The sequence below is a fragment of the Pristis pectinata genome, chromosome 7 (genome assembly GCF_009764475.1).
Source record: "Pristis pectinata isolate sPriPec2 chromosome 7, sPriPec2.1.pri, whole genome shotgun sequence".
Taxonomy (NCBI): Eukaryota; Metazoa; Chordata; class Chondrichthyes; order Rhinopristiformes; family Pristidae; genus Pristis; species Pristis pectinata.
The window spans coordinates 77,113,554-77,139,114 of record NC_067411.1 but is presented as its reverse complement, the minus strand read 5'-3'; the positions used below and the strand labels follow the sequence as shown (position 1 = coordinate 77,139,114).

At 37.7% G+C, this 25,561-nt stretch overlaps 1 protein-coding gene across 1 annotated transcript in view; it reads left to right on the top strand.

Annotated features, from left to right (window-relative positions):
- Positions 1–25,561, top strand: part of vps13a (vacuolar protein sorting 13 homolog A) — a 283,508-nt gene that overhangs the window by 200,943 nt on the left and 57,004 nt on the right. Inside the window, 13 exon segments of the mRNA XM_052020712.1 lie at positions 411–546; positions 1,720–1,952; positions 2,205–2,358; positions 3,089–3,235; positions 6,318–6,399; positions 8,160–8,229; positions 10,009–10,120; positions 12,001–12,084; positions 12,087–12,116; positions 14,358–14,500; positions 18,490–18,571; positions 18,697–18,810; positions 23,791–23,866. Of these exon segments, the coding sequence (XP_051876672.1) occupies positions 411–546; positions 1,720–1,952; positions 2,205–2,358; positions 3,089–3,235; positions 6,318–6,399; positions 8,160–8,229; positions 10,009–10,120; positions 12,001–12,084; positions 12,087–12,116; positions 14,358–14,500; positions 18,490–18,571; positions 18,697–18,810; positions 23,791–23,866 (1,463 nt within the window).

Sequence of the window (25,561 nt, the reverse complement as noted above, 5' to 3'; positions counted from 1 at the left end):
GTCAGGGCTAAGTTTGGTGAGTGCACAGAATGGGCCGCCGGCAACGGTGGTGGAGGCGGATACGATAAGGTCTTTTAAGAGACTTTTGAATAGGTATGTGGGGTTGAGAAAAAGAGGGCTATGGGTAAGCCTAGTAACTTCTAAGGTAGAGACATGTTTGGCACAGCTTTTTGGGCCAAGGGGCCTGAATTGTGCTGTAGGTTTTCTATGTTTCTGGAATTGCATTTGAAAGAATTGCATGAATTTTTAATAAAGTCAGCAATATTCTATTTTTTAATTATTGGCTGCATAGTCTCATAGTTAAAATGTATTTACTTGGTGATAAAGCTTCTCTATGATAACTTAAATGTAATATGAAGCTGTGCCTCAAACTTAGTTCATTACATTACAAATTCATAATTTGTTACCAGCAATTCAACTGGAAAGATGTATGAATTGGAGCCAGGTAAAGCATCTTATTATACCTGGGAAGAGCCAACAGGGTCAAGGCTGCTGAAGTGGGGTTGTCAATGTGAGGATATAGATGGAGAGCTAAACACAGTAAAGGTAAGAATGTATAATACTTTTACATAAAAATTTCATTTATGTCTCCTCACTTCAGTTCCATTTTCATTCTCTTATCATCATGCATTGTGTACCTGTCCTATTTAAAGGTTGAGATAATAAAATCTTAAAACAGGTCCAAACGTGAATATCTAGTTGCAAGGTCTATAAAGAGTGCCACTAGCTGCAGAGCATATGTCAGTATCTTAGGGAGTTGCGTACTGTATATTGTAGTGCAGAAGTCAGGAAGTCTCTGCAGAGCAGATGCATGTACAGTCAATCTTGCAGTTTGTCGCTGCATTTGGAGTCTGGATATTCCTTAAGTAGCTGAGCTGAGGAGCTGGCTTCACTTTATATCTGGCCTCTCTGCTTTACGACAGTCAGAGCTGGTGTGCCTAGCGCAGCCCCTTCATTTGAATGGGATCACTGGCTTTAACGTAACAATTTTTAACAAATCTTTTGCTTCTCTTTAACTGAATCTCGAGAGAGTTGTGGAGCTCTGGAGGGAGTGAATACTTCTGTACCTTAAGATACAGCACTCCATTCTGTGCAACAGTTGAGATTATGTAGACGTATAGACTATCTGAGGAAAAAAAACCATACAAACTTCCCAGAAACCAGATTAACCATGAGCAATTTCATATTGTTGCAGAACGGGTAAATGTTTGTAAGTGTTATCTCAACATGAATTGCAAAGGCCTTGGGTTCACATTACACGAGTCCTGCCTTTCACTTTCTAAAGCTTCAGGAAACTTATAGTCCTCATTCATGTACCTGTAAAGTCTGCCAGTTTCTAATCAAAAAAAGAGACACAGTACTTTTTTCCTTGACTAGAGACCATCAGTGACTTGAAAATTGCATCAGTGATCATGTGGTACACATTAGCCACTGCTGCCACCCGGAATAACCCAGGCTGAGAAGTTTAGGGTGTCAGGCTTTCACCTTGTTTCTACATATCTTCGTTATTTAAATTTACTGTTTAATTTTTAATATTTTAGTTGATCTTCCCTGTTTTTACCAATTTATTGTTTTCAGTGCATGTTTGCCTTCCCCTCATTTGCTATCTCTGCACTTAGTTTAGCCCATTGAAGTGTCTTCATTATTATAATAATAACCTATATATTTTTCCTGTTTGCAAAGGAAATAAAATACTTGGGTCTTCCCTTTTACTTTCAGGATGAATTCAATGAATTTGCAAGTGATAAAGGGGCTTTTTACGTAGCATCCTTCTTCGAGGGTCTGCAGAGAATCATTCTGTTCACGGATGATGAGAGAACATTTAGATTGGCTCGAGAAAGTGAGAAAGCTGAAATAGCGGAACAGGAAATCATCCTATCCCTACAGAACTTAGGAATTTCATTGGTTAATAATTCAGCAAAACAGGAAGTGATCTACATTGGTATAACAAGGTGAATGTTTTTGCCAAAATATTGTCAAATACAATTTGTTACTGAGCCTAACCATCAGATTTCACAAAGTTTCTAAAACTGCATTTACTTTGTTTTTATCAGAGGTCATTTCTAAACAGGTTGAAAATATTACAGTAATCTTTGTGTTAAATACAGCAGCTATTTAAAAATGAGGGCAAGTATAAAACATGAAGCCACTTCTGTGGTATTAATTTAATGGACCTTACTTATTTGTTACTGTTTCTACCTCAGCTCTGATATTATTTGGGAAAGTAAACCTAAGGTCAAATTGCGCTGGAAACCAATGAGTAGAAAGCAAACAGCTCAGTTGGAGAAAGTTTATAAAGACTACATGGAGACTTCACCTCATGAAAGCTACATTGCTGATCTTCCCTGTGATATTAAGGTATATTGATAATTATATTTACCCTAACCTGGAATATGAAACATTTACTGATTTCAGACAAATTGCCCCAGCTTCATAAATGCCTTTTCTATTGATTAGCCCAAGCATAAATTTAATATTATAGCCGGCAGAACCTGTGAAACCAGCTCTTCCCATATGTGTACAAATGTGCAGAGTGATACATAACCTGGTGGTTCCTGTCTTGACTCAGTAGAGAATAGTGGGGAATGGAAAATTAGTATTTTATTATGTAATGTTACCAAAAAAAAGAGATGCATTCTTACTAGTGGAGAACTTTCCTGGTTTGGGCATCTCTGGTTTACCACTCACCCACACCAAACTTTTGAGTTCATTGAAATGAATCACTTACAATATAGTTATTCTTTATCAATATGTTATATAGTGGCTCTGTGGCAAAATATTTCAGAATATGCCTGGTTTTTTTTTTCATATCGAAGTGGAGGGGTGCCCTAAAGGTAGAGAGCTATACATAGACTTTTTAAATTCATTCCCAGGATATATTTGTCACTGGTAGGTTCAGCTTTTGCTGCCCACGCCAGCTAGCATTGAACTGAGATTTCAGATATGTGAAGTACCCCAGGAGAGGATAGCAGATTTCCCTTTTTGATTTACTTACCCATGGTGGCTAAAAGAAATTGCAAATGACAATGCAGATATGATTTCTTTTTGAGGGGAAGAAAGTTCATTATATCTTTTATGTCACAAAAAGGCTCTTCTAACTCCCAGTGGCGTAGACATGAAACTTGTACAACCTTCTGAAGTGCCAATAAGGAGAAATTATCAGCCAGCTATAAAAATAGAATACACCATCTCAGCTCATCAAAGGTCTCTCAGAATCCAGATTTTCAAGATCCAGGTAGGTTGCATGCTGGTAGCATACAGCACAGTTGTTATTAGAAATGATGCAGTCTGAATTGGTTGTAAATGCCACCAGGTTCAGTAATAATGATCAGCACATTTAGAAAAAGATTGAATTAAACAATGTAAATGCACATGCAGATGATCCAAAATAGATTTGGTAATGCTGAAAATATTTTAAAAAATCAATCAGTATTTGAGAGAGAGATGTGATATTTATATTTCAAATCATTATTGTACGGATTTGTTTAATTAGAGTTGTATCAGAAATGGTTGTTTACTTTTGTTGCTTCACTTATTTCTGATAATACTGGATTTTGAGATGGAACTGGAAGAAAAAATGTGCTGGTTCTAGATAAATACTAGGATGTCGAGCATAGGCATGGACTAAGTAACAAAATGCTGGAAACATGGAAACTTGCTGCAAGAAGGTAGACAGGGTTAGGGGTAACGGAATGTGTAAGCGGTGGAGAGACAGTAGGAATAGTCATTTTGAAGAAAAGTGAAATGCTAAGGCCTTGGATTAGGGGAGTCTCTATTACTACAAAGTTTGGGGGGGGGGGGGAAATTGCACCTCTCCCTATTGCTATATACTTAACACCTACTGAGAACAAACTTCTTATTTTAAAGTCATAGAGCACCACAGCACAGAAACAGGCCCTTTGGCCCATCTAGTCCATGCCAGCCTGGTTTTCTGCCTAGTCCCATCTACCTGCACCCAGAACATAGCCAACCATACCTCTCTCATCCATGCACCTATCCAAACTTCTCTTAAATGTTACAATTGAACCCATATCAACCACTTCCACAGCTCATTCCACACTCACACCCTCGGAGTGAAGTAGTTTCCCCTCAGATTCCCCTTGTATTCCAACTTTCACCCTAAACCTATGACCTCTAGCTCTAGTCTCACCCAACCTGAGGGGAGAAAGACTGCATGCATTCACCCTATCTATACCCCTCATAATTTTGTATACTTCTATAAGACTCCTGTGCTCCATTCTCCTGTGCTCCAGGGAATAAAGTCCTCACTTGTTCAATCTTTCCCTCTAACTTGGGTTGTCAAGTCCCAGCAACAACTGTGTAAATTTTCTCTGCATTTTTTCAAGCTTATTGATATCTTTCCTATATTTAGGTGACCAGAACTGCATACACTATTCCAAATTTGGCCTCACCAACATCTTGTGCAACTTCAACATAACATCCCAACTCCTGTACTCAATGCCCTGAGTGCCAAAAGCTCTCTTTATGACCCTGTCTACCTGTGATGCCACTTTCAAGGAATTATGGATCTGTATCCCCAGGTCCCTTTGTTCTACTGCACACCTCAGTGTTCTACCATTCACTGTACAAGTCTTACCCTGGTTTGTCATTCCAAAATGCATCATCTCACACTTGTCTGCATTAAATTCCATCTGCCATTTTTCAACCCATTTTCCCAGCTGGTCCAGATCACTTTGCAAGCTTTGATAGCCTTCCTCGCTGTCCACTTCGCCCTCAACCTTGGTGTCATCCGCAAATTTGCTGATCCAGTTTGATAGCAATTTTTTTAAAAAAAATTAACAGATGTCATTTATTTAGTTTTAATGGAAAAATAAGGATTTTTGCCATTTCTTGATGAATCAATGCTTTAAGAAAACTGTAAATATTGTATAAAATAAGTTTGTGCATTGGGTCTCCTTAAGTACTTGCAAAGTTGGGTAACGTTTTATTAATTATTGGTACCAAAAATATGAACTAAGTAATTCCCTCACTGCTGAATTGGTGTTTGAATGTTACAATAGTATTGCATTGACTAACTATGGAGACCTCGACATAGGAAATAGAGCAACAGTAGGCTATGGGAGCCTTTTGAAGTCTGCTCTGCTTTCAGCAGGTTCACACCTGAACTGAACTGGGCCTCCACTCGATTTTCTTGCCCAATCCCCATAATCCTTGTTTCCCTGTAGTCCAAAAATGTATCTACTCCAGCCTTGGGTATATTTGGTGATTCCACCTCCACTATTCTTGAGGGCAGAGCTCCAGTGACTATAGGCCTCCGATTGTTCTTCCCAAGGCAACCCCTTCATCCAGGAATCAATTAAGTGAAGCTTTTCTAAACTTCCAATGCAAATATGTCCCTCAAAATAAAGAGATCAAAACAATCTGTGGAGTATTCCAGGTATGGTCTTGTCAAAGGACTGATCAAATGAAGGAGCATTTAAGATGGTCTGAGAACCCTGGGACTCTTCATACGAAGCTCAACGAAAATGGTGAAAGGAGCACATCACTTCCCATCCATCTGTAGCAGAGTCTACAGATCCCCTGTTAGTCTAACCGGTCGTCACAGAACTGGAGTGCAAGCAAATTATCCCCAATTGGGGAAGAGAAGAAAACTTCACATAAGCCATAGATTGTCCAGCAACTTTACCTAGCACCTGCATAACCAGTTTGTTCTTTTCCAATGCTGGGCCTGTGAATCGCAGAATCTCAGACACTCATTCTGATTAAAAAATCTTTATTTGTTTGTGTCACCACTGCAAGCTTCTTCTCATACACTGTGTCTTCACAATGCAACTTTTTTATGCTGGATCTTTGTCATGGCACTTGGGGAAATAAAGGGTACTTTCAGCTGCTGTTGTTTCTGAATTATTTTTCATGTTAGTATTTCTGTGATACACCTGGAAGTAATATACTTCAAGCTTTATTAAACTGGAACTTGCATGGCCCATCACCAAAGATGACCAAATGAAGGTCTTGTGGTATGATTCACTGTAACAAATCCAGCCTTTTTCTCCTCCAAGCTCTTCAACGCTTCTTGCTCGAAAGGGTGAGTAAGCTGAGGTTGAGGATTCCACCATCTACCTCCAGTCTCTTCTAATTGTTGATTTTGTCTCTTCTCCTTTACTGGCAATTACCTTTTGATTGCCATAAGATACAATAACCAAACATAGTGTTTTATCTTGGAAATTTAATTTGGCAAGTTTGGGATGGTGGAAGAGATTTTCATCGTAAAACTGAGTTTCATCGTGAATGCAATATTTTTTGGATAAAATACTTATTTTCCAAATTGTGGTTTAATGATTTTATTTAAATTTCAGATTCAAAACCAGCTTTCTGGAGCCATCTTTCCTTTTCCATTTTATCCTACTACTCCTCCCAAGTCCATCACCATGGATTCAGGTTGGTTGGTAATGAAGACACTGTTTAAATGTGATATTTGTTTGGGAAGATTAATTTTGATAATTGATTGCAATTTATAATTCTGTTAAATGATTAAGATTCTTGCAGTTTAAAATGGATTATCATATAATGTAAGCCAAAGTTATAGGAACTTGCCTTGGAAATTCAAGTACAGTCATAGTTTGAGCTAGACTGGCATTGGAATCGGCAGGGGCAAAGGTAATTTCTGCCATTAACCTCAATGCAAACTTCAGTTTCATCTGAGGCATGAAGCTTAGGCTAGTGCTATGGCCAGGGTTGGGAGTGGTGGGGGGATGGGTATCAGTGTCCAGTGCTGTGACTGGGGTGAATGCAGAGAAACTGATGGATTTGCCCCTTGATTGGGAAAGAAGTGTATTGGGGGGGGGGGGGGGGGGGAGAGGTGTGATTGAAATACTGGGTGGGGGAGGGGAGAGGGATCAAGTTGCGGATGAATTAAGAGTGCAACAAGGGTTTGATCTTGGAAATGGATGCCTCTTTTGGAGGCCTTGGGTAAGTGGGTGGTCAGAGGATCAAGGCCTCTGGGGGATGGGGATAAGATTGGAGTGTTGGGCAGCCAGTGAATGAACGGTATCCAGGACCTGCCTTTTAAGAGTCCAACAATGTGCTGGGAAGTGCAATTGAATTTATCAGAATTGGGTTTATTATCACTGACATATGTCATGAAATTTGTTGTTTTGTGGCAGCAGTACAGTGCAAGACATAAAAATTACTATAAGTTACAAAAATAAATAGTGCAGAAGGAAATAACAAGGTAGTGTTCATGGATAGTTCAGAAATCTGATGGCGGAGGGGAAGAAGCTGTTCCTGAAACATTGAGTGTGGGTCTTCAGGTTCCTGTACCTCCTCCCCAATGGTAGTAATATGAAGAGTTCATGTCCCAGGTGGTGAGGGTCCTTAATGATGGATGCTGCCTTCTTGAGACACTGCCTCTTTGAAGATGTCCTCGATGGTGGGGAGGGTTGTGCCCATAATGGAGCTGGCTGAGTCTACAACCCTCTGCAGCTTCTTTCAATCCTGCACATTGGAGCCTCCATACCAGGCAGTGATGCCATCAGTCAGAATGCTCTCCACCATACATCTGTAGAAATTTGCAAGTCTTTGGTGATGTACCGAATCTCCTCAAACTCCTAATAAAGCAGAGACACTGGTGTGCCACCTTCGTGATTACGTCAACGTATTGAGCCCAGGATAGATCCTCTGAGATGTTGACGCCCAGGAACTTGAAGCTGTTCACCCTTTCCACCACTGTCCCCTCAATGAAGACTGGTTTGTGTTCTCCTGACTTCCCCTTCCTGAAGTCCACAATCAATTCCTTGGTCTTGCTGACATTGAGTGCGAGGTTGTTGTTGCGACACTACTCAACCAGCCAATCTATCTCACTCCTGTATGCCTCCTCATCACCATCTGAGATTCTGCCAACAACTGTTGCAAAGGAAACGTTTTGGGAAAAGTTTAGGTTTAATTTTACTTTTTAACTGCAATTTTAGATTTCTTGCAGACCCAATCTGAGAATCCTTCACCTTCAAGTCCAAATGTACTTCTGCATTGATGAATTTAAGATTTACAGCATTTCTTTTTATCTCCTTCCTAAAGGTTATGAAAGAATGAAATGTCCACTTTAGATCAAAATATTTGGACATTTGAGATTTCAAATTGAAAACTAATTTTTTCTTTAATTATGTGCTTCTATGGTCTGTAATTTTGTTTTTCCTTAATAGCACCAAAACCTTTTGCTGATGTTAGTATCATCACAAGATCTGCAGGGCAGTCTGAAATATCTCGTTTCAGGTGAGTTAGAAACATGAAATAAATCTTCTTGACTATTTTATGGTATTTAAAAAAAGAAATTGTCGAGCAAACTATTGGCAGTTTTATCCTTTGTACCGAGCTCAATTCTTTTTGCACACATAATTTAAATAAATCAGTTAAGACTTTGTTCCAACAAAATGAAAAGTAGAAACATGTACATTTTAGTATTATATATCCCAGAGTATAAAAAAACATGAACTGGCTGCTGAATTCACCTTTAGCAGAATATTCTGTCTTGTGCCTAAAGGAGACAGGGTTGAATTAAGTGAAACAAGCTGGTCACTATTTACTTTGAGCAAATTGTACATAGAAACAATGAATTAAAGTAAATAATTGAAAAGCAAACAAAAAAACTGTGTTTGCTGGAAATCTGAAACAGAAACAATGCTGGAAATACTCAGCAGGTCAGGCAATTGGTGTGAGGAGACAATTAGCGTTTCAGGTCGACGATGTGATGAAATTTCGTTGACCTGAAATACTAACTTGTGTTTCTCTCTCCATGGAAGCTGACCTGCTGAGTGTTTAAAACAAAGAAAATAAAGTGACTTAAAATAGTGTATCATGAACACAGAATTTCCTTGTGCTTTCAGAGAGAAATATTTTCAAAATTCATTTTCATAAGTTTTTTATTCAAAATTAGTGTGGTTATTTTACATGCCCTTCAAATTTAATATAAAGAATAACACTGATATGTCCTTTAATCTTAAATAAAATGGGAAAAAAAAATGTAGAAAACAATTTTCATTGTGTATATCAAACAGGGCAATGGAGTTTTTCATGGTCCACAGAGCAAATTCATGAGGTGAAGGAAATGTGTCTGCCTTTGAGATCAAGGCAGCATTTGACGAAATAGCTATGTTATGTGACTGATAGAATTCAGGTGGTGACTTGTATGTTTATCCTCCATGTGATTTTTTTTTGTCCCCAAAAATATTATGTTTACTCCTTTCCTTTATTGTTGCTGAAACTTAGATGCTACTCACTGAAGTAACAGTCCCTAATTTTTACAAAGATAATTTTTCCTCTGTATTGCACATTATCACATACTTAAAGAATCTTTGTTCATTTCACAATCTCTAAATTGTTTTCAAGCTACTGCTGGTTTATTACGTTGTAATAAGGCTCCTTGGGCTGAAAATGGTGATCTGTTTGAAGAAAAACTGTTCATGTCTCACATTTTCTTACATTATCGCAGATGAGCGGAGCCTCAGCATAAAATTGTTTCTAAATGATAGTTCTGTGCTCATTTCAGCTGATTTCCCTTGTCATCCTAAATTACATATTCAAGTCATGGGTCAAGATTTGAACCTTTCGCCTTTTAATTTGGTTCCATTATCAACTAAAACAATCTGGATAGGTCTTGCATTCACAAGTAGATTGCCATTTGATCTTTTTAATTTTCCTCTCAGCACCAGGATAAAATCCTTTTATCCCTAATACCAGATTTCCCCTCTGGGGAAAAAAACATATGAGGAGGGGAGACAGGAAATGAGAGGGACTTGCATTATAACACAATAAGTAAATGTTTTCAGTAATTGAAAAAAGCTATTGAGGGAAATAGAAAAAGAGTTCACTGACTGGAGTGCCAGACAGAAGTATAAAATGGGTCATATCTTTCAATCATTTATTTTTACCTTTTGCCGTTATATATACCCAATGTTTGATTGAAGTATTTTTTAATAATTATTACAATGGCTGCAATGATTTTAACTGGCAATTAATCTGAATTCATTTTTCTCAATTACATATTTGCAACAGGTATTTTATGGTCTTAATTCAAGAAATGGATCTAAAGTTGGATCTTGGTTTTCTTTATGCCTTGATGGAACTCTTCACCCAATCAACAGATACTGTTCTTGCTGATCAAAAGGTAAAACACCATATATAACCTCCAAACTAAGAATAAAACAAATGGAATGAGTAATATTCACTTTCGTGTCCTTTTTACTTATCCCATATTCCTACAGATTAATGGAGAATGAATTTGTGGTTGCATGTTTAAAAGAGTGAGGTGGGCAGGCCTCAGTCCATCTGACTGTCCTCAAAATTAATGTTCCTTATGTTTTCCAGCACTATTTGGCTTTATCGACTTTCTATGACATCTGTTCCCCATATTCCCCACTCTCTTCTTGGAATCTAAACAGTCTGTTGTTTAAACTTTTGTACTTTGGTTAGAATGTGGAAAACCTGGCATATTAGCCTAATTTATTAGAATAGCGAATGCACTAACTGAAGATCCCTCTTTAACAAACAATTTCAGATTCTGTAACTTTTCTTCATTGCTTAGATTGCATAAGTCAGTTTGATTGCCCTTTGCACTAACTCCAACGCCTGGGTATTCTTGGTACAAATAATAATGAGATTTAAGTGTCATAATCCAACCATAATTTTGTTCAAGATTATTGTTATCTTTTAGTATTTAAGATCTATTCCTATAGCCATACTTCCAAACAAGTTTCCCTTAATGCTGTGGCATATTACACTGCTGGTTTCATTGATCTGTCTGTTGATACACTCAAGTCCTTATTTTCATTTTTCATGATGTGGGTATAGCTGGCTAGCTAACATTTATTGCCCATCCCTAGTTGTCAAGGCCCTGAGTGTTACTTTTTAGGCCTTGTCAGAGGGCGGTTAAGAGTCAGTCATATTGCTGTGGCTCTAGAGCCACATTTAGTCCAGATTAGAGAAAGATAGCTGATTTCTATTCTTGAGGAAGCCTTAAGAGTTGTTCTGACAAAATTGTAGCTTTATGGTCATTGTTTCTAATACTAGGTTTGTATTTCATATTTATTTAATCCTTTTATAAACCATCAGTCCAGCTACAGCTCAAGTATTGTGTCCAGTTCTGAGTACCACTCTTTAGGTAGGATGTAAAGCCTTTATAGGGGATGCAGAAGAAAATGATTCCAGAGATGAGGACTTCAGTTATGTGAATAGACTGCAGAGGCAGAGGTTGTTCTCCTTGGAATTGCGAAGGCTACAAGGGGGTCTTATAGAAATAAAGTCATAGATTTTATGCTGAGTGGATTACAAGAAACTGTTCCTATTTGAAGATACGTCACAGACTATGGAACACAGAATAAAGGTGACTGGCAAAGTAACAAAGGAGCCAAAAGTGGATTGGGAATTTATTTCATGGAATGCACTGCCAGTGGTAGTGCTGGAGACAGATTAAATTGTAGCATTCCAAAAAAAGACCCGTTTTTCCATGCTCTGTTTAAACTCACTGGGTTCACTGGAAAATATGGGCTAAACTGTAAATACACTGCTCTTTGGATGCTTGCACTCTGTAAACTGCTAGAATTACTCTGCTTGCATTATTCCTCCTTTTTGTCCTTCTGATCTCTGACTTGCTGAATTTTCTGAGGCCAGTGAATATTCGGGGTAGCAGAAGGTAGAAATTAAAATGGTGATATGCAGCTTTCTATAAAAGATTTCAGCAACCAATCCCCTGAGAATTACTGGGCCCCTGCATCTTGATTGCCACCCAAGGAGTTAGTTTTTCGAAATTTTACAATTTTGAGTCCAATAGGACTGTCATCTGCCAACTGTGGATTGTTGGTATTGCCACCGAATGCATTTGAAATAATGGGCTGTCAAATCCTGAAAATTTAAATATCCTATTGGAATATAGAAGAAAGAAAAACTGCTACATTATTCAGAGATTTTGGAATTAGCCAACTGATAAAATAGTTCAATTTTAATTTGTGTGTTCAGAATTGAGACTTGTTTGAATTGTGTTTTATTAAGCTGGAGCTATTCAAAAAAGACCTCGAGTACATTCAAACAGAGCTGTTGACTGAATCTGCCACTGACACTTCACCTATCAGTCTGTTATGAATAATTTCCATATTTCTCCTATCAAAGTAAGTATGTTTTAACTGCTTACTAGAAAATTAATATATATTATTTGATCATTTTAATTTTATATTTTTACCGTAATACAATGTTTGGTCTGAAACTATCTTTCATTTACATTTTGCTGAACAATTTTTTGCAGAGCAATACTAACACTGGACTTATTTAAGACTTTTCATGTAAACTAATTTAGTATAGTACATGGAACACCAAGAAGTGTTTACAGTTACTAAATTATACACAAGTCGTGATAATAAACCTGATTCTGAAGTTTTATTGATCCATTTGCTACATGTTTACAATTGCTATATTATGCTAGTGTTTTTTTGTACATGCAGATAACAGTAAAATTGCATCTCCTAGGTTATGTTAAGATTATAGTTACATAGTTGACCTTGGGCACATCATTTATTCCATATCTGGGAAGAATCTTTGTAGAAAAGGTTTCAGATCAAACCCATCAAGTCACTATAGGAATATAGAACAGTACCTGAACAAGCCATTTGGTGCACTATGTCTACACCAACCTATCATGCCAATCTAATTAATCCCATTCCTGCCTGTATATGGTACCATATCCCTCTACTTCCTGCCTGTTCACGTGTAACTGTTGCTATGTATATGTTTCTGCTTCTATCACCTCTCTGACAGCATGTACTCAAGTGATTACTACTTCTGTTTTTAAAAAAAAAACTTGCCTCGCACATCTACTTTAACTTTCACCCTCTCACATTAAACCAATGCCCTATAGTATTTGACAATTCTACGATGGGCGAAAGGACTATTTACCCTATCTATGCCTCTCATAATTTTATATACTTCTATCAGATTGCCCTCAGCCTCCTGCACTCCAGTAAAACAATCCAAGTTTGTCCTTTCTCTCCTTATAGCAAATACATTCCAATCCAGGCAACATCTGGTGAACCCCTTCTGCACCCTCTCCAAAGCCTCCACATCCTTCCTGTAGTGTGGCAACCAGAACTACAGACAATACTCCAAATGTGGCCTAAGTAGACACAGCTGCAATATGACTTCACAGCTTTTATACTTAATGTCCTGACGGATGAAGGCAGGCATGTCATATGCCTTCTTTACCACCCTATGCACTTGTGTTCGGCCACTTTCAGGGTGCTATGGACTTGCACACCCAAGATCTCTCTGTAGATCAGTGCTCCTAAGGGTCCTACCTATATTGTATACTTTCTTCTTGCATTTTGACCTAAAACACTTCACCTGCACTTGTCCAGATTAAACTCCATCTGCCATTTCTCTGCCTGAATTTCCATCTGTATTGACATTAAAATTTCTGTGGCAGACTAAAGGGGCCTCTACCCAGCAAAATAATGGAAAAATATTGGAATTTTGTTTATTGGAGCCCGGATTTCTTGGTGCTGGGTATCAGTTAGGCACACAAGATTATACAACATGAATTGATCCCAATGTCATTGCATTATTAATTTAACTATCTGTAGGTCATCTAAAGTTGGTTATCATTTACTGTAAAGACTTATTTTAATAACTTATCCTATGTATTAACGTTATAACAGAAACTTGTTGACTGATCTCAGTCTGACCTGTTGCCCATACTTAACATCTGCTCAAGCCATTGCTGCACCAACCATTGCAACCATGTAGCTGCCAGTCTCCTTGAGGCTTCAATTCTATGGACCGTCCTGCAAGCATAATCGGTCATGAGTGTCGAAAGCCCTGTAGATAAAGTATCCAGAGCCATGCCCAGTGATTGGTTCAACTTTTTTTTTAAAATGTCCTGATGATGAGTAAACATTTAAGAACAGTTGAAATTGATATTTTAAAAAAATGAGGTTTTTAAAAAATCACATTAAACTATTGTTAATGAATTGAAAACTAATGTGCAGAGAAACATAGTGAAACTTACCTTTTTAATAGTTAGCCAACCCATTCAGATGAATGGGTCCATGGTAGACACTAAGCTGAGAGAACAGATATGAAAGGTATCCATATGATGTAGCTGTATCTGAGCTCCAGCATATTCTGTAGTTCCATGCTACAGTGCACAGGCACTGAAGTCCACAACACAGTCATGTACGCTGCAGCAAGCTAACAGTCACCTATGGAACCACTGTGTAGCTATCAGCATAATTCAACACATTAACTCTGTTTCTCTTGCCTCAGCTGCTATGTGCCTGATATTTTCAGTATTTTTTTATTACTCTGTTGTCCAAAAGTAACTTTGATTATCACTGGATTGATCTAATCTGTTTTTGTAGCTACATCTGAGTTTTTCTATCAGTTCTGGAGGCGAAGAAAGTAATAAACAGCAAGAAACTGAATTGGTCACAATGCAGTCTCTGAATCTTTTGTTAAAAAGCATTGGAGCAACTCTCACTGATGTACAAGATGTTGTCTTCAAGTATGTGTATTATTTCTTTTACTTTTAAATAAAAAAGTTTAATTAATTCAATAGCAGCATACCTTCTGAGGATTGCTTTATGAAAGCAAAAAATTGTTTTAACTTTGGTCTTTGAGAAATCTTCGCTAATTCATTTGGTTATGAAATCAAGCTGCAACCTTTAATGCTTAAGCAACTAATCCAGGTTGGTGTTTTAGTGTATATCTAAGGGACACCTCAAAGCTAGAGGTGCAGTCTTTAAAAATAAAGATAATACTGAAGCCCACCACCTGTTAATGTGGATATGAAAGGTCAGTAGCACTATTAAATAAAGGATGGAGAATTTTGGGCCCTGATCTCTCTGCAGCTAACTACCAAAAAGCTTTGTAAAAGATTAATTAAACTGTTGTGTTTAGATTTGTTGTGGGTGCAAATTTGCTACTGTTATTAAATTTAAATTTTTTTTATGGAAGTGGCTTGATATGTTCTTAAATTCATATTTACCTTATGTTTTAAGTTTATTTGTTGTGGTTGAGCATAGCAGATTTTCCATGGTTTTGTTGATGGCTAATGGTTCATTGGGCCATAGAGAATAAACAAGTTGTATTCATTGCTTTGTCATTTAATATAAAACTGTTGAACAGTTGTCCAAGGTCATTCATCATCGTAATTCAAATGTGTTTAAAACACTCAAGTCGAGTGATTTATATTAAATGACAAAGCAATGAATACAACCTGTTTTCTTTACAAAATCTCATTCAAGTTGATCAGATTTGTAACTTTTGTTGATAACTTGATTGTGTTGGGAGTAGTCTAACTTTTTAAGAAGAAAAATATCTCATTCTTGTACTATTTTGCATCCTTAAGTCTACCCATGAATGCGTGTGTTCAATTACCGAATTGTTGAGTTTACCCTGCTTTTGAGTTTTCTGTGTTGCACCTTCCACAATTATAACTATCTTAGCTACATTTCATTGTCTTTTCCACTGTCTCTATATTGGTGCGTGATTCTCATGGTTTAGCATATTTTACGTTTCTGCCTTTCTCCATATTTGCACTTTGCCTAAAATAAATAAGTTTAAATTATATTAAATATTCTATTTGTGCATTATATGTTAATGAGAATTAGTTGTTCTGCAGCTTGTACAGATATCTATTATTCTTGCTAATTTATTTATTGTGAAACAAAAATTCATGGAATACTTTCTCCAAGTTTATTCTAATTTATAGTATTAGATGCCTTCATACGTTTTTCCATGTGCATGCAGTATGCAAATATTTTTTTCAATACATATTTCATTAATAGGAGAAAGGCATGCATTTATAAAACACCATGATGCATCCAAAATGGGTATGCATTATGCATGTACGATGTGAAGTTATATAAATGATATTCAGGTAAACATAATAGCCATATGGTATCAAACAACAATCCAGAAATATCAGTCAGAGGAACAGCATATTTTTTGTGCTATTAATAGTGACAAAGTGTCTGAGATATTTTCAGAATCACCCATCTGAAACATTAAAAAGTCAAATGAAACCTTTATTTACTATATTCAACAGTACAAAATTCCCTTATTTCTGAACTGGAAAGCCAAAACAGGAAATGCTGGAAATAGTCAGCCGGTCAGGCAGCATCTGTGGAGAAAGAAACTGAGATAATGTTTCAGGTTGAAGACCCTTCACCAAACCAGGGAAAAGATTAAAAATTAAGCAAGATTTTAAGTGCAGAGAAAGGGGGGAAAGACAGAGAACAAAAGGGAAGGTCTGTGATGTGATGGTGAACAACTAACACAAATGGTAGGTCATTGGCTGAAATTGTTGATAGAGTACGTGTGGAAAAAATGTAAGCAGCAGACCCATTAAAACTGAAATACCATCAAAGAGAAAACTGCTAGAAATGTGAGATACAGAACATTAATGGTCAATTATGATAAATTGTTCCAATAATCATTGTGTCCTGTGGACCGTAATGTGCTTAGTAGGAAGATGGCATGCTATTTCTCAGGCTTGCATTGAGCTTTTTTAGAACAGAGTAGGAGAACAAAGACAAAGGAGTGAGAGTTGGATGGAAAATTAAACTTCAGCCATTAGAAGCTTATGAAATGAAGAGGTATTCTGCAAGCACTTGCTGAATTGATGTTTACTTTTCTCTGTGAAAGTGTCTCCACTGTGAACACCAAATGAAGTACTCCAAATTTTAAGTAGTACAAACAATTGCCCCTTCACCAGGAGAGGATGTTTAGCTCCCTGGATGCTAGGAAAGAAGGAAGTAAAAGACCAGATGTTATATCTCCTATGTTGCATGGGGAAGTGTCGTGTGAAGGGTTTTCAATATTGGTGTCTTCTTGCATGAAAGCAGATACAAAATATTTCTTAATTCTCTGCCATTTCTTTAGTTCCACTTAATTCCCTAGTTCCCTTGCTACTGTCTTTACTGTGTTTTGCAAGCTTATTCTCATGCTCTATTTTCTCTATTTTTAAATCATCCTTTGCACAGAAGAGGAGTTGAAATCTGGGGCACTTAAGCCTTGTTCATATTTTGTTTTAGCTGGGCAATCCAGAATAAAGGATAGTCTCAGGATAAAATGATGGCCATTTTGAACGGACAAGAAATTTGTTTGCCTCAAAGTTGTAAGATTTTAGAACTCTTTTTCTTGGAAGTCTTTGGATATTCATTGAATATATTTAAAATTGTTACGGATAGATTTTCAGACACTACAAGAATCAAAGGAATTTGGGACCAGGCACAAAAGCAAATTTGAGGCACTGAATCAACCAAGATCTTCTTGAATGGAGGAGCAGGTTTGAAAGGTGGACTACTGTACACTAACTTGAGTTTTTGGACACAGCTGTCAGGTCCACCACTAAATAACATAAAGAATGTTTTGGAATTAAACCTAATTATAGACAGACTCCACAATGAAAGTTATTTTCTTGTGCCTGGTTGCAGCACAGCAGGAAGATGGAAGCAGGCCATCAAGAAAGTACAGAGCAAGTTGAATTAGTCTTTGCTGGACCTTTGTCTCTTTCCTCTCATTGGGGAAAAATCTAACCACTGAGAAGTCTTGTTTCATCGTGAATCGAAACCTGACCTGGTGACATTTCAGTATTTGGTTTTGACAAAAATACCCTTGATTGTCCTATTGTAACATAAGCAGGCATTCAATATGATTTTCAGCAAGCACACTTTCTCTATTTATCGTAGTGAGTTTTCCTTTGTAGAGTAATCTCTTGCAGTGTCTTAGATTTTGCAATTGTATTGATGGTGAAGAGGTCAGTGTTCCCCTTCACACAGTAAAACTGAAAGCAGCTTCTTGAGTATGCACAAGTGATGTTACATATGGCAAAACCCTGAAAGCTGTTGACTGTAATTAACCTCCTCCACAAGGTATGATGTTTTGCAACCTTCTCAAGTATAATCTTCTAAAGCTTCAGGTATTCACAAACTGATCTCATTAAGACCCCTGAAAAATACTTTATTTTTATTTGATATGGTAAGCTATAATTACAAACTGCAGTCTTATCATGCCTGGTGATTCATTACTGGCAAATCCTGCCTCTAAATTATACTTGTCTGCCCATTAAATGCCAGGATTTGAGCTGATAGATATAATTATCAGGCACAATGTTATTATCTTCCATCACTGCAGGGTCATCAGCCAGGCCTCTAAGTGGTACACAGTAAAGTATGTTTGATTTTTTTTTCTTAGTAGCTTTAGCTATTTAAGGCCAAGTATCCTGGGATTTAAAATCTTCAAGGGTATTTAATATACAAAGCCTGAAGAAATTGGGAAAAGTTCTCAAGTTTCAACTCTCCATGCATTTGTGTTACCTAACTTTTATAAGAAAGTAGCACTGAAAAAATGATGACTGACAAATTAAATATATTTGATTATTTTAATGTATTTAATTTAAATACATTTTAATGTATTTAATTAAAATGTTCTTTGATGAAAGACGCACAGAATCTGTACCCTTGTATTAAATTATGGTGCTCTTTGCAGGCTTGCATTTTTTGAAATCAGCCATCAGTTTTACACTACACAACAGCTTCAGTGGGAGGTCATCCGACATTATTCTAAGCAGGTGTGTTCTATATTTGATATGTAATTTTCAATATTTGTTTTGAATAACCCATTGTACTATTACTAAACAAGCTCCTTTCCTCCACTGAAATGAAGTCTTTAAATTATTCTCTTTCCTCCCTCCAGGCAATTAAACAACTATATGTCCTTGTTCTTGGACTCGATGTCTTGGGCAATCCTTTTGGGTTAATCAGAGATTTATCAGAAGGTGTAGGAGCATTTTTCTATGAACCTTATCAGGTCAGATTGCATTTTTCAAACTATTCAACTATTTAACATGTATTCTTCAAATTGTGTAATTAATGTACTCTTAGGCAGGAAATTTAAATGCAAACAAAAAAAATTTGCAAATTATGTTGCTCTCAAATTAACTTTATTAGTAATGACTGCTAGTGTTAATATCTGAAATGTTACTGAGTTATTTAACAGTGGGCTGCTAACTTTTTAGTGACATTCACTTTGCTGCAAGATGATCCAATGTTCTAGCAGTAGTCCTTGCATACTTTTGTAATGTGTTAGCTGTTCTTCTTTTGACCCAATTCTAATTTTTGGGGAAAAAGCTTTGTTGAAAATTTTATGCATTAATTTTATTTGACAAATTGGAAGCTGTCAAAGCTATAACGAGTGTTATTGGCTATCAGACAATTTTTGAAACAGTTTTGGTCAAAAGTTGATGGAAGTACTGAGATGATTAATGACAAAGGAATGATAACGTGGCAGTTGTCTCTATGGAGACAATTGTTCTCTGCCACACCCACAAGTAAAAACATCGTTGGCATGTCTTCATTTCTGGATCATGCCTGTATGCTGTTGTAGGTGGTTAAAAGCTACTTTCCTGGCTCGTTGCAATGCTTGTAGTGAGGGACAGCAAAGTACAGCTTCAACACACAGGAGAGGGGAAAATAAATTTCCAAGTGAGGATTTGTTCTGACTTGGAGTCCATCTTGAAAGTTAACATACCCAAGTGACATATGCCTTGTATTTCCAGTTGAGGATTTGATTAGTTGCTACCATCCATTTGATGATGGTGCTTTGATATTGGACAGGAATGAAGTTTAAGGTGAACAGTGAGGCAGCAGTGACTGGGCTGTTTTGTGCTGAAAAATATTTCTCATTCACTTGTTCAATGCTTGGATCTTCCACTGACTGCCAAGCTGCTGATTATGCCCATGGAGCTGTTGCTCCTTAGAGCAGAACTCCAAGCACAGTCTTCCTTTGGGGAACTAACTGCCAACTGATCGATAAGGTACATGGTAGAGTTTCGCTAATCAAAACTGACAGGCTGCTCCCCAGAGCTAGTTTGAGAGGTGGTTGAGCCCTGCCTTAACCTTACTGTCAAAGCTGTCAAGGCGATTTAATGGTTTTGCATAACACAAACATCCAAAATGATTGGTTATGGCATGGAAGACAGAGTTGAATAAACAAGTTTTTTTAGGCTGAAAGGATGTAACTAGTGGAGTGCCCCACCAAAATCAATTCTTGGCCCTCAATTATTCACAATTTCATTCAATGACTTGAGGAGGAGGCAGAGTGCAAGGCATTCCAATAGCATAAAAACAGGTGGGAGGACATGTTGTGATGAGGAAATTAGAACTCTGCAACTGGATATGGATAGGTTGAGTGAATTAGCAAAAGAGTCACAGAGTCAGAGCAATACCACACTGGTACAGTTAGCAAATGGAGTTTAACGTGGGAATGTGTGAGGTCATGGACTTGAGTAAAAGCATCTGAAGCATTATTGTCTAAAAGTAGCAAGATTGCAGATGAGCAAAGTACAAAGGAATTTGTGTATTCTTGTCCACAATTCATGAAAAATTAGATGGGTGCAGTAAATGTTAAGAAGGTAAATGGTACATCAGCCTTTATCGCAAGATGTTTGGAATTTAGAAATAGGAAGGTATTTTTACAATAGGCCACATCTGGAATACTACACATTTTTTGGTTCTTTTATTTAAGGAAAGATATACTGGGGTAAGAAGCAGTCCAAAGAGATTCATTTTGCTAATTCCTGGGATGAGAGGGCTGTCGTATCATGAGGAGCTAAAGAAATTAGATCTATATTCTTTTGAGTTTAGAAGAATGTGGGATGATCTTATTAAAATGTATAAAAAATCCACAGGGATAGGACAGGGCAGATGAGGTCGAGATGCTTTCACTAATGGGAGAATCGTGAATGAGGGGACCTGGTTTAAAGACTGGGTTGTCTTTCACAACTGAGGTGCACATCATTCCTTAGATATGGGGCCCAAAACTGCTCACAATGCTCCAAATGTGGTTTGACCAATGCCTTATAAAGCCTCAGCATTACATCCTTGCTTTTATATTCCAGTCCTCTTGAAATAAATGCTAACATTGCATTTGCCTTCCTTACTAACGACTCTACCTGCAAGTTAACCTTTAGGGAATCCTGTAAGAGGACTTCCAAGTCCCTTTGCACCTTCAATTTCTGAATTCTCTCCCCATTTAGAAAATAGTCTATGCCCTTTATTCCTTCCACCAAAGTGCATGACCATACACTTCCCTACACTGTATTCCATCTGCCACTTCTTTGTCCATTCTCTCAAACCGCTTTTTTAGTTGCCTTCTGTTTGTTTTTAAAAACTTCCCACTAACTTTTGCAATATTGAATGCCCTCTCTTTTGCGTTTATACTATCTTTGACTTCCTTTGTCAGCCATGGTTGCCTCATCCTCCCTTTTAGAATGCTGCTGCTTTTTTGGGATGAACTGATCCTGCATCTTCCGAATTACTTCCAGAAACTCCTGCCATTGCTGCTTTACCGTCATCCCTGCTAGGGTCCCCTTCCAATCAACTTTGGCCAGCTCCTCTCTTATGCCTCTATAGTTACCTTTACTCAAGTGTAATACTGATACATCCAATTTTGGCTTCTCCCTCTCAAGCTGCAGGGTGAATTCTATCATATTATAATCACTGCCTTCCAAGAGTTCCTTTACCTTAAGCTCCCTAATCATTGCACAACAGCAAATCCAGAATTGCCTTTCCCCTAGTGGGCTCGACCACAAGCTGCACTAAAAAGCCATCTCTTAGGCATTCTACAAATTCCTTCTCTTGGGATCCAGTACCAACCTGATTTTCCCAATCTACCTACATATTGAAATCCCCCATAACTACTGTAACATTGCCCTTTTTACATGCCTTTTCTGTCTCCCGTTGTAATTTGTACCTCACGTCCTGGCTACTATTTGGAGGTCTGTATATAATTCCCATATGGGGCTTTTTACCCTTACTGTTTCTTAACTCTACCCACAAAGATTCTAAATCTTCTGATCCTATGTCACTTTTTGCTAAGAATTTAATTTCATTTTTTACCAACAGAGCCACCCCAACCCATCTGCCTGTCTCATCAATAGGGTGTGTATCCTTGGATGTTTAGCTCCCAGCTGTGATCTTCTTTCAACCATGACTCTGTGATGCCTGCAACGTCATATCTGCCAACTTCTAACTGTGCTATGAGCTCATCTACTTTGTATACTGCATGCATTCAAATGTAACACCTTCAATCCTGTATTCACCACCCTTCTTCTCAAATTTGTCTCCATGTTGCCTGAAGTTAAATTTGTATCCCTTTCTAAACTTTCTGTCTTATTCTTTATTCTGGAGACTTCCGTTACCACTCCTGCACACTCCTTCCCTTTTACTTTATCCATGCTTTTCCAACCTCTACTATTTGGTGTACAGCCCTAGTTTTGCAGTTTAAAGCCCTATCTACAGCCCAAGTTATGTGAGATTGACACACAGACTAATATGTCTAACAGTAATTAATATATGAAGAAATGAGACCCCATGGTACTAAAAGTAATTTTCAGCTAAGTTCTTTGGTCATAAGATTTAATGTGCAGTTTAAACTTTGATTATATCTGAATGTGTCCCTCTCACCTCCCCAGCCCTCATTTTCTCAAGTGCACATGCAATACATGCAATGTCTCATCCTTCTAATGTTGATTCTTTCCATGAAGCTGTGAAGAAACAGGTCAACTTCACTGTAGCTTCCTAATATCAGTGTTTATCTGCACGTGTGCAGATGGTAGTTTGTTTGTTAGTGCAGTTGCAGTTTGGTTTACTCACAAATAACCAGGAACAGCTAGCCCGTAAGGTTAGATCACGTGGGATCCAGTGTGAGCTAGCTAATTGGATACAAAATTGGCTTGATGGAAGGAGTCAGGTGGTGGTTGTGGAGGGTTGTTTCTCAGATTGCAGGCCTGTGACCAGCAGTGCGCCTCAGTGCTGTGTCCACTTTTGTTCGTCATCTATATTAATGATTTGGATGAGAATGTAGTTGGCATGGTTAGTAAGTCTGCGAATAACACCAAACTCAGTAGTATAGTGGACAGTGAAGAAGGTTACAACCAGGATCAAGTGGGAAAGTGGGCCAAAGAATGGCAGATGGAATTTAACTCTGACAGTCTGAGGTGTTGTATTTTGGGAAGTTAAACCAGGGCAGGACTTGTACAGTAAATGGCAGGGCCCTGGAGATTGCTGTAGAACAGAGAGACCTAGGGGTAAAAGTACATAGTTTCCTGAAAGTGGTAACACCAGTAGACACGACATTGAGTACAAGAGTTGGGATGTCCTGTTACAACTGTGCATTGGTGAGACCACACTTAGAATGTTGTGTGCAGTTCTGGTCATCTAGCTATAGGAAGGAGGTCATTAAGCTGGAAAGGGTGCAGAAGTGATACACTAGGATGTTACTGGAACTAGAGGGCTTGAGTCATAAGGAGAGACTGGATAGGCTGGGGCTTTTTTCCCTAGAGTGTAGGAAGCTGAGGGGTGACCTTATAGAGGTATATAAAATCATGAGGGGCATAGATAAGGTGAATGGCTACAGTCCTCTCCCTTGGAGTAGGAGAGTCTAAAACCAGATGATATAGATTTAAGGTGAGAAGGGAAAGAGTGACAATTTTTATCTCACAGGGGGGTGGGTATGTGAAACCAGGTGCCTGACTGATACAAGTACAATGTTCAAAAGACATTTGGACAGGTTCATGGATAGGAAAAGTTTAGAGGGAATGGGACAAACACAAGCAACTGGGACTAGCTCAGATAGGCAACTTGGCCAGCATGGATGAATTGGGCTGAAGAACTTGTCTCTGTCCTGTATAAGTTCGACTATGACACTGAGGTCTTACTGTGACTCATAGTACATAATCTAGGCTATTAAGTTGGAGCTTTTAAATCATCCCTATTCCTTTTTCCATAGGGAGCAATTCAAGGCCCTGAAGAATTCATGGAAGGAATGGCCTTGGGTGTAAAGGCATTAGTAGGAGGTGCTGTTGGTATGTATATGTAAATTGACTAGTTTCTCAAAGTGGTTCCCTTGATAAAGATTTCCTTCTAGTCTTGCAAAATGTTTACATCATAAGATTATCCTTACTTGGTCTGATCTTTATGTGACTCCAGCCCCACACCAACATAGTTGACTCTTGATTGCCTGTAAGCCACTTAATGGGATTGCATTTTTAATATTCAATGTTAGAAAGGTATTATATGAAAGGTGGTATAGATTATCCTATGCATGTTCAATTCTTGATCAGTGTGTAAACTTCATTTAAAAAAAATACCATAAGCATATTGAGAAATTATTCAAAGTTAAAAGTACTTTGCTAATGGATATTATTGTAATTGCTGGTGTCATTTTTGTGTCAGTAGTAGCAGTAATCTGGTTCTGTCTTACCAGATGTTTTCATGATTCTTCAGAAATATTTGAGCAATTTCTGGAGTTAGAAACTTGGGTGGATCAATTAGCCCATGTGTGAGCTTTGACCTAATTTGCCTTTGTTCCATATTCCTTGATGCTCCTATCACTTCTTGATTTCTTTCATTCATTTAAATCATCTTTTGCTTACTCAAGCTGCAATTTAAGTTGAATGATTGTATTGACAGAATTGTAGCAGTTAGAAATGGTAGGGGACTGTAATCCAGAATTCTCCAGATTCCTAATTGGATTGTGTTCAAATCCTGCCATAGAATTTGGGGAAAAAAATTGAAAATGTCCTTTTATGGTAGTAGCATAACTTTGACTCTGTAGCTTAAAAAAACCTCAGCATTCAATTTATCTTTTATTTCAGCATCCCACTAGCCTTTTTGATTACTTTGTGTGACTGTCTATGTTATTTTAATCTGTAGATCTCTTTTGGATCTCTACTTGCTTTTCACTAGTTAGAAAGTGCTCTGATACTTTGAGGTCCAAAGTTCCTCTCTCTTAAATGTGCAATTTTCCTATCTAAAGGAATGATTCTGAAACCAAGAGAATTTGGCATATGCAATGTTCTTAGTTACTTCCTTTCAAAATCATGAGATGGAACCTATCTGATCCTGAAGATTCATTATTTTGTGTCCCTAATCCAATATTATTTAATTAGAATCTCCAGTAAATCGACCTCTTCTTCCATTGTATAAATTGATGCCAATGAATTTCTTTATTTTTAATATCGCTATTACAAGTCAAGGGCCCACATTTTCTGCATGTAAAACATGTCAATATCTGTTCCAATTCACAGTGGGATATCATTGCTACATTTTCGCATCATGCTATTGTACAGTCAGATTTTAGACATATGAACTTGTTAGCAGTGGTGATGCCTCAGGTTCGAAGATGATCCCTCTTACAGTTATCTTTTATGGGTGATTGCAATGTCTGATCCCAAATATTTTGACTGATATTACAGGTGGTATTGGGAGGCAAGGCTTGTCCACCATCACAATGAAACTGTTCAGTGACCAGGGGAAAGAAGAGCTATTTCTCCTAATATTTGATTTCAATGCACACCTCATGGATTTTGTCATGAAAGTGTCTTTGAAATGTTCCTTTTGGTCTCCTTGTTCCATTTCTGCATTGATGAGTTGACTGTATGTCAGTTGTTTTGGTAGGTAGAATCAGGTGTACACAGTGACAACTGTACCTCCAATTAATGTTGGGTAATCCAGCCCTCAACAAGTAAGATATTGGCCTCTGTAAGGACAGTAACTGT